At 44.1% G+C, this 14,751-nt stretch overlaps 1 protein-coding gene across 3 annotated transcripts in view; it reads left to right on the top strand.

Moving 5' to 3' along the window:
• MDN1 (midasin AAA ATPase 1) overlaps positions 1 to 14,751 on the top strand; it is a 2,688,524-nt gene that overhangs the window by 2,637,206 nt on the left and 36,567 nt on the right. For all 3 annotated transcript variants that reach the window (XM_069606482.1, XM_069606484.1, XM_069606483.1), the window contains exons 98-99: positions 1,169 to 1,242; positions 13,967 to 14,081. In XM_069606482.1, coding sequence (XP_069462583.1) covers positions 1,169 to 1,242; positions 13,967 to 14,081 — 189 coding nt within the window. The remainder of the gene's footprint in view (positions 1 to 1,168; positions 1,243 to 13,966; positions 14,082 to 14,751) is intronic.

Consider the following 14,751-nt stretch of genomic DNA (forward strand, 5'->3'; position numbering starts at 1 on the left):
GGTTTGTGCCAAAATGTTGCCTTGATATAAGGACTTGTCGGGTAGAAGAGGCATATATCAAGTTATGTTTATCTGTGATAAACACAATAAGTCAACCAATTTTGCTGTTATTAAACATTCTGTACACTTAATTCTTGGATGAGCACAATTATTAGGATTCATGTTTGTTTTCATTACTACCTTTCCATTTGGTGAAAAACACTCTCCAACCTTCAGGTTAGATGATTACACAGCCTGTAGCAGAGGGTTGTGCAACATTCTCCCCAACAGTGAGAGTTACAATGAACAGAGCAGACAAATGGATGAAAGGAGACCTTTTAATTGTTATGTATGCTATTGTAACGCAGATTGCTACCATTCATCATATCCTCCTCAGTGTACTTCATATATTCTGTGTGAGGCACTAGTGTTCAGGAACCTGGCTAGTCTGTAACACGCTATGAATGGGCACGACCAGTTACACAATCCTCCCATGGCACCATTTGCCACTATTGTACAATATTGCTACTTGTGTTCTAACTTGGCAGTTGGACATTTTTAACGTTGACGAGGATTCCCACTAATATGGATTAAAAAAGTGCTTTCTGAAGTTCTCTTCTGTTGAAAAGTGGATTTCATTTCTAGCAGTGTACCAACCTTTTCTTAGATTGAATACTCATTAGGTTTGTGTTGAACTCTGGCTTCTATTTTGATTTTGTTTTCAACAATGTTCAATAACATTTGACTGATGCAGCCCATTGCTTCACCCCCAGTTTCATCTGAAAGTCTTGTGCTGAGGTTACATCTGTCTCCGCCTTGCATGTCAATATTATAGCTTTGATACAGGCCAACTACTTAAAGCACACCTTGTTAGAAACGTCCAAACTACTTTAAGTTGCCAGCACTTAATGTCTCTAGAAAACGGTCTTAAGTTTGCCATGCCACACTAGGTTTTCACAAGTAAATTGGTTTCAAGTTCGATTGTATAGTCACTTTTTAACATGAAGTCATTCTTGTAAACTGTCATGTATGAAATATTTGGAAGAATACACACACATGCCATTCTTCATGATCTGGTATTCCTTGGATTCTTTATCGAGGAAGTGATGCTCATTTTAAAACATATGTATTGTTTCGGTAGACAGCAGTGAGAGATGGTTTAAGCTTTAATTTCCTTTTCTTTCTGCAGCTTGCCTTTGAATCTTTGGCTGTCATTGGAAACGCGCTCACCCTCTTGGAAGTAGGACAGATTGCTGTTTGCAGGTGAGATGTCTTTTAGAAAGTTTAACGGAGCCACTGCTTGTCATTAACGGTTGTCCTTGTCACTGTACTGTCAGTTTGTAAAGAAGTTGGATTTAAATGATTTTAACCTGCAGAATATTTCTTATTTAAAAATAAAAAGACGTTTCCATTGTTTAACACTTTCCCAAATATTGACCCATGTTCTAGTCTGCTAGTACTGACCATTTGTCAATTACTTCATTTCCGACACTGTAGTCAAACTTCAGAAATGTTCTATGGGCGGGGATGGTTTCTTTTTTGTTAACTCTCATGCATATCGGATAGCTTTCTTATGTGATGTGCGATAGTCTCCTGTACAGGTTCTGTATACCTTTCCCAACAACAGACTTTATTTCAAAATATGCAGTCGTTTTTAATAGCTCACAAAGTATGATGTGCCCGGCCTTAGACTGCAAAGTGTCTTTCTCCAAGTTGCTGTATCAGATGCCAATAAGATTGGCATCTTGAAGCTCATTTGATGATTTTCAGTAGTTTGCTACACTTTCGTGGTGCAAGCTGCTGAACACAAAGATCCTACTTGATTATCTTTTGCTTCTAAGACATTAGCTCTGCACTAGATAATGTTTGTGCTCATTTGCTCTACCTCAAAGCTGGTGTCAGATTTGTACATTGCATTGCATAGTCCCTGAGCCAGAACCCTGACCCGCTAGTTAACATTTATGCAATAGACCACTGTTTCCATTTAGCCTGCCTTTATTTTTACCATGATGGCTAGGCTTGCCTCGAATGAGGTCTGTCTGCTTCTTGTTAGCTGTGGGGAACATTTCAAAGAACAAGTACCTTTTGTTAGAAAGAGGTTTGTTACTGCTTAGATCTTCTCTACCGCCTGCCGAACCCTGCCACCTTCCGTAGTGTTCTCCCCTCCCCAGCTCCCAAAAGAAAACAATATTTCATTCTCCTGCAGAGTCTTCATCTGATAGCTATCTCTACCAGCTGCTCAGTAACTTTCGACAGGGGACATAGTGCGACTAGACCTCGAGCCATCTTCACTCTGCCACGCCACTCCTAGACTCTGAACGGGACGTCGGCAGTACAGATAACACGTTACAATGCCCCTGCACCCGAGTCCCTTTTTTCTGCACAATCGGCACGCTATTTTCAAAACAGTTCCCTCCATTGAGAAATTCTATCAATTCGTCATCAATATGTCTGGCCCTAAAGCTTGAAGATTCTAGCGTTGTCAAGACTGTGGCTCAAAAATGTCCCTCACAATATCTGCATGTGGTGCATCGGGTAGGGACATGACATTGAGCAGTACGGTTCCAGTCTGCAAATGAAGTGGATTGGGTAACGGTCGGCAAAGTTATTGCTCGGGTGCCTCCATCGAAGTCTCTGGCACTTTAAACCGCTAGGTTGGCAGACCCCGACATCGAAGGCCCCACGCCTGTGCAGGATAGACACCACAAGAAACCAAAGAAGCCCACTCTCGGGGCTGGTCGCGCAACTAGTCAACCTTGTCCTCTCGTAACATAAGAAAAAAAGCCACCATTGGTGGAGACACGACTCTTGACTAGTCGGAGGAGCGGGGCAGGAGTCAGAGGCATTTAAGCAGCAAATGCTTCAACTCTTCCAAAAGGCAGCAACGGGTACAGCTTTCTGGCATCAAGCTGACTGTCCCGTCATATGCCCTTGTGCTCGTCCTCCACAACTGCGAAGCCGATACCGGCGCTGGTGCCTCAGGGGCATTGCTGTAACGATGCCAGTGGTGGAGCGTTCCTTTGTCCCCGAATCTCAGTGGTAGTTCTTTGAAGTCGATTTAAGACGAGGGGCATCGGGTCCTTTTTGGCTTGAAGCAAATGAGCGGGGAAATTGGGGGAGCCAATTTATTTCACTGACAAAGCAGATTTTCTGTCTCTGGCTCAAGGTCTGCAAGTGGACTTGACACATCCCCTGACCTTGATTTGCAAAAGGCATCCCCCTATGGTCACCCCAATGACCAGTACAGGAAGACTGTAGAATGTTTGGTCATAGCCTTGGGTCTGGGCACCCCGGCTAAGCCCCTTGCAATATATGAACTTTTCCATATAAAGGACCAAACACTGAGAGGACATTACCATTTAATGCATCCATATCGGACCCCATTACCACAATGTGGCAGAGACCATGTTCCACACCAGCTGTGGATGCCAAAAATATTCAAACCAGCCAGAGGAGACTTCCCACCTTCCTCAGATCTCACCCTACACCACGAGGTCTGGTGTAACCACCACAGTGAGCTCTAGAACACCCACATCCACCTCCAACCTCCCCACAGACAGGGAGACCCAAAAAACAGATACCCTGGCCAAGAAAATATTTGCATCAGGGAGCACGGCCCTTAAGGCAGTCAGCGCCTCCTGCGCATTTGTTAAATATTTCCACGGGCTGTGGAGAATTATAGCGGAAGCTGCGGATCACCTCCCGGCTGGAGAGGTGGATGTTGTTTTTTTAACCTGGTTGACGTTGGCAAGGAGGTGGCATGTCGAGCACTGCAGGCGGGCCTGGACACAGCAGATTTCATAGGCTGTGCCATGGCGACATCCACAGTATTGTAGATGTCAGTTTACCTCCACAGTTCGGGGTTCTCACTGAGCGTCTGAGTGTCCATATTCTGGACATAGCATTTGAGGATGTGCACCCGTTTAGCCCTAAAGCCTACCAATACTTGGGGAAATTTAAGGACTCCAAGTTAGCTTCTAAGTCACTGGAACTAGCTCTGCAGCAGCCAGCCAAGCAATCCTTCAGCTTCTCCTCTAGGGGTCAAGGTTACAGACAGTATGTCCCATTTGGAAAGAAGGCGCAGCTCCCTCAAGACAGGCAAGGGCAGAGGCGTTTCTCGCATCCCTGACTGGGCAGAGGGGCCTTTAGAGATCAGCAGACTGTGGTAGCAGGGGCGGCGATGCCCACTAAGCTGCTTTGAGTTCTCATCAAATGTTTCCCCAGTGGGAGGGAGAGTCTCTGAGCAATGGGACAGGTGGAAGGAGGTGGCTTCCGACACCTGGTCCTTGCAGCTCGTCAGATGAGGTTGTCTGCCTTTTCTAGACAGACCACCGCCCCAGCAACCATAACAGGAGCTCCAGGAAGAGCTGAGATCGCTGTTAAAGGGTGTTGTGGCAAGAGGTGCAGCACACTTCAAAAACCAAGTCAGACGTTTCGGCTGTACAGTGAATAAAAACGCTCACAAACTGGCTTACCTCATTAGTCAGTTGCGCACATGGAAAATAATGTGCGCACGACAGCCAACTGGTTCCGCACTTAGAGAAAAATATTTAGAAGGAACATTGCTCTGGACTGAATTTGCGGCTCAGCAATGGAGCTTCTGGCAATAAGACACTTAACCCCGTGTTATCTGTAATGTCCAGGGAACCCAACCACAGAGGCAAAATCACAAGGTTTCTAACTAAATTGGCCATAACGAAGGATAAAGCAAAGGCAAATTAAAAATGTGCAGCCACTACGTGTAAACAAGAGGTGGAGATCAGACGTGGAAATCTTCGAGGAACTTGAAGAAGACCTTGGAGGGTTTGGGAGGGTGGGGAACAGAGGCTCTAAACGACTTAGTTGCGGCTCCCGGAAGAGGATGGGGGTGAAACGGATTAAGGCGGGGTGGGGAGTTTAATTAGACTGGAACACAACTCCTCAAGGCGTCCACCCGACTCTTCGTCCTTTACCCCGGACAGATGAAGGTCTGGTGGTATTAGATCTGCCTCTATTAAACAAGACTGTAGTGGATGCTCAGAGTGCAATGTCCCTGATGACCATCGCCTTTGCCGCCCTTTGTTAATTTGTATGAACACATTAATGACTCGATAAAAGATCAAGAGACCTTGCTAGCTATGCTGCATTCTAAAGTCATATTCATCGAAGGCTTTTTAACTGCGATAAGGCATGGAGCTATGGCCTTAAAGGTACAAAGCCCAATATGGTGGAGTTTTGGGCAGCCGAGAGGCCCGAATGGCCTTATCTAGCCATGAAACCCTGGGTTGGCCCTCTTTATCAGACTTCATACTCCAAGGTGTCCCTCTGGCGGTTGTTGCCATGGAAGAAAATAGAGAAGAGTTACCATTGGGCGAGAGGGTGGACCTAGGTGGTTCGACGTCACTCTCTAGCCCTAGATCTCAGTCCGTTGAGATTGTAGTGAATACAACCAAAAACATGAACTTTTGTTAATTGTGGAATGGGTTGTGGGCCTGAAATAGGAGCAGTCTGCATGCAAATGGGTGACTCACCTTGCTCCTGCCCAAACTTTGCTAAAAGAAAAGAAGAAAAAGACCGGTTAGGGAGTGCAATTGCCTAAATCAAAAAATCAAAAGGTCTATTCTCTGGTCCGCTCGAATGACTCTCGAAATGTTTTAAGAAACCTACCTGTGGTGGAGGGGAAAAGGAGCCACAGATCAGCCTCAAAGTGCAGTAAGAAAACTAAAAGATCTTCCAGCGACGGTTTACCGATTCCCACCAGAAGCAACAGATGAAACTAAAGCTTGTGAAAGCCCAAACCCACTGCTCGATCTGACATTACACCCAATTGACGAATCTGAGGGGGACGACGACCTGGAGCAAATTGAGGTAGTACTCCGTTGTGAAGGTTAACCATCGCTAGCAGATGACCGAAGTAAAAAGGTGGCCACCTCCAACAGTGAATTTAAGACTCTCAGGGAGAAAAGAGTAATCGGATAAGAGATTCCAGTTAAGCATGCTTGAGTCTGAAAATCCTTTGACAATTCCCTTTGCAACCCTTGAAGTAGAGTCCCCAACAACGAGTAAAGGGTGGGAGGAGCACGGCAAGGAGGGGCTGGAATGTAAAAAGGGAAGAGGGGCTGAGACAGCTCTATTCGGCAAAAGAACAGATACTAGAAGCCTAAAATTGGGAAAGATTGATACACAGAAGAGTGTTTGATACTAAATAGGCAAAATGTTTTGGCCTTACTGCAGTGTGTGCCAAGCCTAAGGCAAATTTATTCAGAAGATCGCAGGATAATTGAGTTAATGGACGAACTCCGGCTGCATGCAGTGTATTTGCATATTAGTTCAGCAATTCTAAAACATTGCATATTGGAGGCCAGCACAAGCTTGAGGCTTTTGGGCTTTGATGTTTCCCCTGTTGAAAATACACACATATAACTGCAGAAAAGGCTGGCAGTATTGGCGGAGAGAGATGTAGATCTGCAGGTTTTCTGAACGTGTATGTTCCGCCTAGAGAGTAGGGGCCCAACAAACCTTTAGATGCTTCTGCTCTGGGGGATGTCAGGGTGGTATGCTGGCCCTCACCTTTAGAGGGGGAAATGTCTTCTGGGCTATGGCAGCAATTAGGTATAATTGTGGGGAAGGGTCGTCTGCTAGGAAGGTAGAACAGGTGGATCGGGTTAGGTGAAGTGGGACGTAGGTTACGTGGGCCTGGTTGCCAGCCTCCTTAGTGGGGCCATCCCTTAAATTAATGGAGATCAGGTGGTACGACAGTGGTCTTTGACCTCCTGGAACCCTAGGGGGCACAAACATCTTTTTGGTTAGCGTGAAGTGGACTGGTGGGGGGACTTTGATGTGATTTGCCTCCAAGAGACATGGCTCTACCATAAGCCTTGCCTAGACGGTTACTACGTTTTATTAAATCCTGTCATTGGTGGCTTACGGAGTAGACCAAAATCAGGCCTACTAACAGCCGTACCTGATGGCAGGGGTTGGGAACCTCATTCCTGTCAAAACCCCACTCAGTATATACAGTTGGTGGAATTGCAATGGCCCATGAAGAGTGCACAAAGTGTGCATCAGGAATGGGACCACCTAGTGATCTGTATTCAAACCCTGCAGCAGAGGGGATTGGGGAGTTTAGATCTATTGCGCTTGATTTGCTGGACGACATGGGGTGGGGTGCGAGGAAGATCGGTCATCCTCTGTGGTGATTTAAACTGCTCTTGTTTTGGAAAGAATTGGGCAGTACTGAGAACCAATTTGAAATCTTTGAATATGTCAGAAAGTAGAGGGTGGGCCTGGAACTCGGTTATGGACTCAAGGGGCCTTCACCTACTTAATGTTCAAATTGATGGAGATATCCTAAAGAAGCCTGCATGGTTGAGGCGTACACAGGTTGCCGCATTAGACTACATATTTCTTAATCGCAATATGCTGACAAAAATTTAGTCAATGATGGTGAAGAAGAGTGATACTAGTGATCATGAGATGTTAACTTAATGGAGGTGCAGATTGAATGACTAGGATCTTCATCTCAATGTTTGTATGCCAGTCAGCCGAGGGAATTGAGGCAGCTCTCTTGGGTATAGTTGGCTATGCAGTGCTTATGCGCCTTTTGATAAGCCCAAACCTCCTCTTGGAAGAAACCGACTAAGACACCATCACAGTTATAATAATGTCTTGGTGGAAAGAAGAGGGCTAACAAGAGCACTCAGGGGGATTGCAAAAAGTAGTGGCCTTGGCTGAACCGGGGGCTACACGAAGTATGACTTTAAAGGAGTACAAGGCGGGGATTAGTTGGCACAGGTCTACTCGTCAGCAGAGCATATGTTGAGAGTGATCTGTGCGAATAGCTCTTGTGAGCTGTGGAGTATCACTTCAGGACGCCTTACAGACCAATAATGTCTTGGAGGCAGCCTGGACGGTACACTTCAGAAACTTATATTTGGGAAGGGATGGGGGGATGGTGGAGTCTACGAAAAGTGGACAGTTTCCTCTGAAAATGAAGATATCGGGTACCAAACTTTCAAGTCAAGTTCTTCAAGAGCACCCGGCCTGGACGGGCTGACGAATGCTATCTTCAAACAAGACCCCGATCCCTGGGCTTTATTTATAAGCACTTTAAAATAATAGAAGTGCAGAAAAGGATCCCGGACTCACGGAAGTCAGCAACAATTATCCCGATGTTCAAGAGGGGCAACCTGAAAAACTATTGCCCTATTGCCCTCTTGGACATCATTGGCAAGATCTTCGGGTCATTGCTACTCTCTTGTTTGTTATAGTGGGATTGTAGGGAGAACCATTGTTATAGGTTTCAATGGGGCTTTGTGAGAGGCCTGGGGACTGGCCTAAATATTGCTGTACTTGTCGATATTAAAATGGCGAGCGCTAGAAGGAAGTGGAAAGTATTATATCACTTTTGTAGATCTAGTTGCAGCCTTCAACATTGTTATTAGACCCAAACTATGAGGAAAACTATCCACCTGGAACTGTCCATGGCATCTGAAGGAACAACTGCAATGTCTGCATATAGGAACATCAGTGGGGGTGGGTCTATTAATGGAGTAAATCTGCACATGTAGAGGTGTGAATGCCGCTGCATTGTTAAACCTTTTTGTTTCCGGCATTGGAGACTGCCCGTCAAAAGCTCATAGCTTTCCTCCCACTGTTGGAAGTGCTAAATTGGGTTACCTCTTGTACGCAGATGTTCTCATTTTGGTTGATCAGACAGCCATTGCCCTGCAACTTTCTATTACCGTCTTGGAGGAATATGTAAAAAACGACTTGCAGATCAATGGCCTGCAGACTAAAATCTTGATCCTGGAGAAGCCACAGAGGAGGGAAGAGCAGGGACATTTGTGGTGGTTGGGCACCTCTAGGGTTGAAGAGGTGTTTATTTTCAAGTACCTGGGTGTCCTAATCAACACGAGCTCCACCTAGGAATCCATGGTTGAATCACTAAAGGAAAAAGCTGTAATGATGGCAAATCAAACAAAATTAATTTGTAAGAAATATTGTTGCTTCTCCGTGATTCCAATAGTGGAGTTTTACAAACTTAAAGTGGCACCCTTGCTGACTTATGGGCAAAATGTTACCCTTTTTTTTTCAGGGCGGGGTATGGGCAAAGATGGAAGGGGTATTTTGTAAGAGGGTGTTATCCCTCCCTAAGGTCATTAGGCGAGAGCTGGGGCTAATCTCTTTAAAGGCCAAGGTTGACTGGGTCTCTGTCATTCGTGAGGAAATGTATGTTGGTAGATACCCCCCGCAACCCTGCTCTTTGCCATTTTAAAACAGGAAATAGATGATGGCAAGGGTTGTGCACTCCAGCGATGGGCAAACAAGTGTAAGCTTCTATTGGACACAGTTGGCTCCTCCTCAGAGGAATTAAAAGATCATCTGAATAAAGTGAAAACAAAAGTTTGGAGAACTGGTTGGATTCTAACCTCGGAGGAAACCAACAATTTTAACTCTCTTACCACCTGAAACAAGAAGTGAGGGCCTTTGGTGCTTTGCCGGAGTACCTATCCAAGTTCCCGAACGGCTACTTTAGATCCCAGTTTATAAGGATTCGATTGAACCTAATGCCCATGGCGGAGTTCTTGTCCGTGAGAAGGAAGCTGAGATCCTTAATGGCCACGTGTGGCTTTTGCAAAGAGCAGGGGGGTGGTGGGCAACCTAAAACATCTAGTGCTTTACTGTCGGGAATGGACGACATTAAGAACTATTTATTTTAAACCTTTTTTGGATGCACATAATACTTTATCTGCAGAGGACTGGTGGCTGCTTCTAATTAGGGGGGAAGCATACTTCATTGGTACTGGCAACGGTTCTCTTATTAGATTTAATTTTTAAACCAAAGATCAAAGGTTGATGATGGAGGTTATGAATTGTTTTTAGGTTTGAAATGTAGACTGAAACATTTGATTCAATGAAGTGCTGTGATGATTGTACTTGGATGTTTGGATGAAAATGCAGAAAGGTTTGTAATGAATCAAAATGAGCAAATAAAATAAATGGATACAAGAGTTCTCTTCTTACCCAAATCCAGCTTGGAAGCATGACCAAGCAGCCAATGCGTATGTTCTGTATCATTTAAACAGCCAGTAGTTTTCAAATCGTGGATAACGAGTTTCCCTAATGCCCCACACTTACTCTCTGGCACCACGTATGTGGAATGAGGCTAGACAGTCCCACCCTCTACTTGGTCCACACACAGAAAGGCATCACTAACCTGCAAAAGCAGCTTTTCTGGGCAAGTGCATGACCTTAGATCGGATTTCCTGAACTGGCAAACTACAATATGGCCAAAGAACAAGTGAAAATCTCATGCCATGGCCATTTTAGGGCACTAGTTTAGTAGCCAGACACAGTAAATGCGAATGTGCACACTAAAGATAATGCAAACATAGTAGAAATGTACCTGCTGCCACAAGCTTGTCTTTAGGCACTGTGATGAATTTGATGGTCACCACTCCTTTCCCTAGGTTAACCTCCCCATATGTGGCCAGCGGATGGCAGCTGCTACCTGATCCTGACCCTTGAGGTGGCTATATGAGGGTGGACCACCTTGGGGAGATGGCTGGGCATTTTTGGAGGAAACCACATACCTCCCCCACCCCCCACACCCACCCTTTCCCTTTTCTGGGATGTTTCCTCTATCCCCCATACCTTAATGGCATATTGTCACACTCTTCCCAAACCTCTTGCTAAATCTTTTTGGTTACCCCCCCAAACTCCCGTTAGGGATACTGTATTGACAACTGGGGCGAGGAAGAGGCAATGGGCAGTGAGGAGCCCTTCCAGTGAAGTTCAGGGTCTATTTCCTCAACACCATTAGAGAAAGGGTCCCATAACCACTGACGCGAGAAAGAACAAAAGAGTAATGGAGATCACCGGGACCGGGTGACCAACGCAGTGGTCTAGTTGTGGGAAAAGGTATAATAAAGCGGGGAACTTAAAATACGGGCTGGCTACAGCTGACGAAGAAAGAGAGAGGAGAGGGCTGCAGACGCTGGTCTGCCTCGCGACCTGTAACAAAGCTGAACGCCATGCTGAAGGTAAAAACGCCGCAGTAGGTGACAGGAACCAGAGTCGAGGAAGAAGCCCAGGTGCACACGGTTCACTGCTTGAGGGGAGAGGGCAGCAGAAACTGAGCACCGAGAAAGCAAGGCGAAAGTTGAACTGCCTAACGAGGCATACGCAGAGCCAGTACAATGATGCAAAGGAACACTGCAGGCAACTGGTAAACCTAGGGAATGGAAGTGGGTTACCGGGTTGCTGGCGAGTGAATGCCATGTTGCGGTAAAAACACATAGTGAAAGAAATAGAAGTGAAGGGCCGCCAGAAAAGACCAGCAAACCCAAGGAACACAAATGGGTTACCGGGTTGTCCAACCGAGTGAATCGCTTTATAAAAACGCAGCCAGAGGCTAAAGATCAAGTCGTTAAAAGTGAAAGTTATTGTAATACCAGTTACAAATGGATTTTTGAACCCCTACATTAAAGAGAAAGTATTGTGGACAATTAAGTCCTGGCAAGGAATTATACCAGGTGAAGATAAATAAGGATGCATACTGTAGTTTGTCTCAAGGAAGGATCATGCCCTTCAGAGTATGAACTATTGCGTGAACTTTTGAACTATAGATCTCATGGAAGGCTAATCCCTTGAGCTTGTGAACCGTTATAAAAGTGTACAAAGGAAAAGAGTCCTTAGGAAGAAAGATTCCCTCCAGATTTTAAAGTGAAGAGAAAGCTTTGAGAAGGGAGGGATTTCACCAAAACAAGTGAATACATCACGGGGAGAGAGTAATCCTCTGGGAAACGTGATTATTCTTTATGAACTTGTTTGCTTTGGTATAGGGAGTCTGGGGAAGGAAGCTATTCCCTGAAACAGTGAACACTGTCCATTTGGAAACCTTTCTGTTGGATTTGAACTTTTGGGTTGAACTTGATAATTTAAGCACTTTGAGAAATGAAGAGATATTACCCTCTACACCTTGGCATTATTTTAGAGTGTTAGGGCCAGAATAGGATTACGGGCACAGCTCGTTCTTTTATTTGGACATCTTGACACAGGACATACCCTTCGTTTTGGTTGAGGTAGGGAAATTTGTCCTAGATTAGGGGATAGGGAGGAATTTTCCAACCCCCATTTGTTTTAATAATGTTTAACCACAAACATGTCTCCTCTGTGTCCGCGTCTCATTCCTGACTCCTCACAGCACATAAAAAAGTAACCAAAAAATCCCAAGTGTAAAACGCTGGAGTGATACAATGCAGGGATACTTTCGTAACATGCAGTGTGCAATGTTAAAAATTCACAGAATTAAAAAGGGAAACCTAGTTTCCCAGTACTGATAGTCTGAAGGACTGATCAGTTTCCCCATAACAAATTACCAAAAAGGCAAGCAAAGTTAAGCTGAACGCTTTACTTCCCTTAAAGTGAGAACAGGTTCAAAAAACAAAGCTAAACGAATGGGTATCCATAGGAACTATGATGGAAACATTGTCCAAAGAGAAATCTTTCCTAGCTATATACATGCCTCCATCCAATAGAAATGTGAATTTGAGACATGAGATAGGTTCCGAAACAGCACCCACTCTTACTCCCAACTTGGTATTCCATTCCATTGTGAAAATGTATTTTTAGGGGTCATGGGGCTGCTTAGTACAGCCAGATACCTCACAAATGTTAAAATGCTGGCTACTAGAGAGAGTATTTGTATTTCAATAAATGTGTTGCCGTTATGTTATCCTTAAGCGTGCATTCGCTCTGGTCTACTCGCCCCTCCTTTTTTTTTTTTTTAAAGCTAATCCGGTCTGCTCTCATGAGTCCTAGAATTCTAAGAATTATCTACAGGATTTGAGTGTTTGAACATGCAGCAGGCTTCCCATGGACTACTGCGATATTGTAGTGGCCCTGGTGTCATCCCAGGGATGATATTTAGAAGTTTGATCTCGTCCTACTTACGACAGTTTTGAATATACAAAAAAGAAGCTACATTTAAAATTACACTGTCAAATGGCATTACTGGCAAGTCATTTTGTGTTTTACTAGATATGCAACTTGATATGAAGTGTTTCCCCTCACAACCACGTGACCTCCGTTCAATTCCCGGGGACGCAGCTATTTACTCAGATTTGGTGCAGCAATTTTAGTAAAACCCTTTTTTATTGGTTTTAAACATTCACCAAATAAAAATAAAAAATGTACTGCACCACTTGTGTTTTCTATTCAAACCCAAGTTATGTGGCTTTGAGGGGATAATCTTAGTTACAAGACATAGTCCCTTGCCAAAAAAACAGCAAACGCCCTGTATAGCTGAATTTCTACTCACATTCAGCTGTACAAGACGTGTTTGTTGTGTCTTTAGAATTCAATTCTAAACAGTGGTGTTATAACTTTCGTAATACTGCTGTGAAAGACACAAACACAGGTGTTATGAAAGTTATAATACTGCCGTGTGTCTTTAGAATTCAATTCTAAAGAGATGGTAAACCTGTCCAATATAGCTGAGTGTGAGCACAAAATCAACTTTTCAGGACTTGGCTTGTGTCTTTTAGAATTGATATCTAAAGAAACTTTCATTTCTAAAGACGCCAGTCTTATGACTGGAAGTTGTAACACTACAATGTGCCTTTAGAGTTCAATACTTTGACTGCAGTAAACAAACATCAGTTTCTGCTACCGAGTACCTGCAGGCATGCTGAACATGGCAGGTGTTTGATTATTGATGCCAGGGCATTGACGCATAAAAACACATTGCAGTATTATAAAATGGAAGCGATCACGTTTTAAAAGAACTGGGATTTTGGAGCACATAAAAGTTGCTCATTCTCCTTTGGGAAATTATTTGTAACATGTTAAATGTTTTTTTAGGTGTGGCCACAGTTTAAAGATATCATATTGTGGGAACCCTTCCTTTCATAACATGTTATACCCTAATGTATTTCTATCCGACCTTAAGTTTTTGCTCCTTTTATAAAATGATATATTTCTGTTTACCCTTCTTTTATTTTAGCTTTGGCGAGACAGTGCAGCTACTACATCCATTTCATGAACAATTCAGTGATCAGTCTGGTGCCAGAATACTAAGACTTTGCAAATTCCAGCAGAAGAAAACTAGGATTGCACAGGTACTGTTTGTTCAAAAACATATACCAGTTTACTAAGGTCACAAAATCAAAATGCCTCTTTGCCTTCCTCATAAAACTAAAGGGTGACACTAATACAACATTTATCAAACTGTTTAATAAGACTGGGAAGTTGTGTGATAAGAAGGAATGGAATGAAAGGGAGAAGAATTGGATGAGTATGAAGCTAAGAGAAATGCACTTGGTAAACGGGCAAACTGAGGGAGATATTCCCGGTCACCCCACATGGAGGAATGGTTTATTGACATCTTGCATTGACTACTGCTTCATTTCCAACAATCTTAAGGAGATTATTGAGACCTTTGTGGTGATCCCCCGCAAACCATCAGTGACCATGATCTATTGACCATACGTTTTGGGGGTAGGTGGGATAAAGATCGGGAAGGATGTAATGAAAGAGGTTGAATTAAGGAGTTGTGGGACTCGCCTCAGATTGAAAGAGTATGAGGACAGGAGGATTGACCGAGAATACAATAGACAATTTTTGACGGTCCCCCGGAACATTGATTATAGGGGGCTCCTTAAAGAGTTTCTAAACCAGGAGTGCGGAAAGGGGATCTGCCGTGGTCAAAAAAGCATGTCTATGATGGTGAACTAGTTAAAAAAAGAAAAGAAATGCGTAGAGCTCTGAAACAAATGGGGTGTGATTCTG

This window comes from Ambystoma mexicanum, chromosome 4p, assembly GCF_040938575.1.
Source record: "Ambystoma mexicanum isolate Mex_15411 chromosome 4p, UKY_AmexF1_1, whole genome shotgun sequence".
Classification (NCBI taxonomy): domain Eukaryota; kingdom Metazoa; phylum Chordata; class Amphibia; order Caudata; family Ambystomatidae; genus Ambystoma; species Ambystoma mexicanum.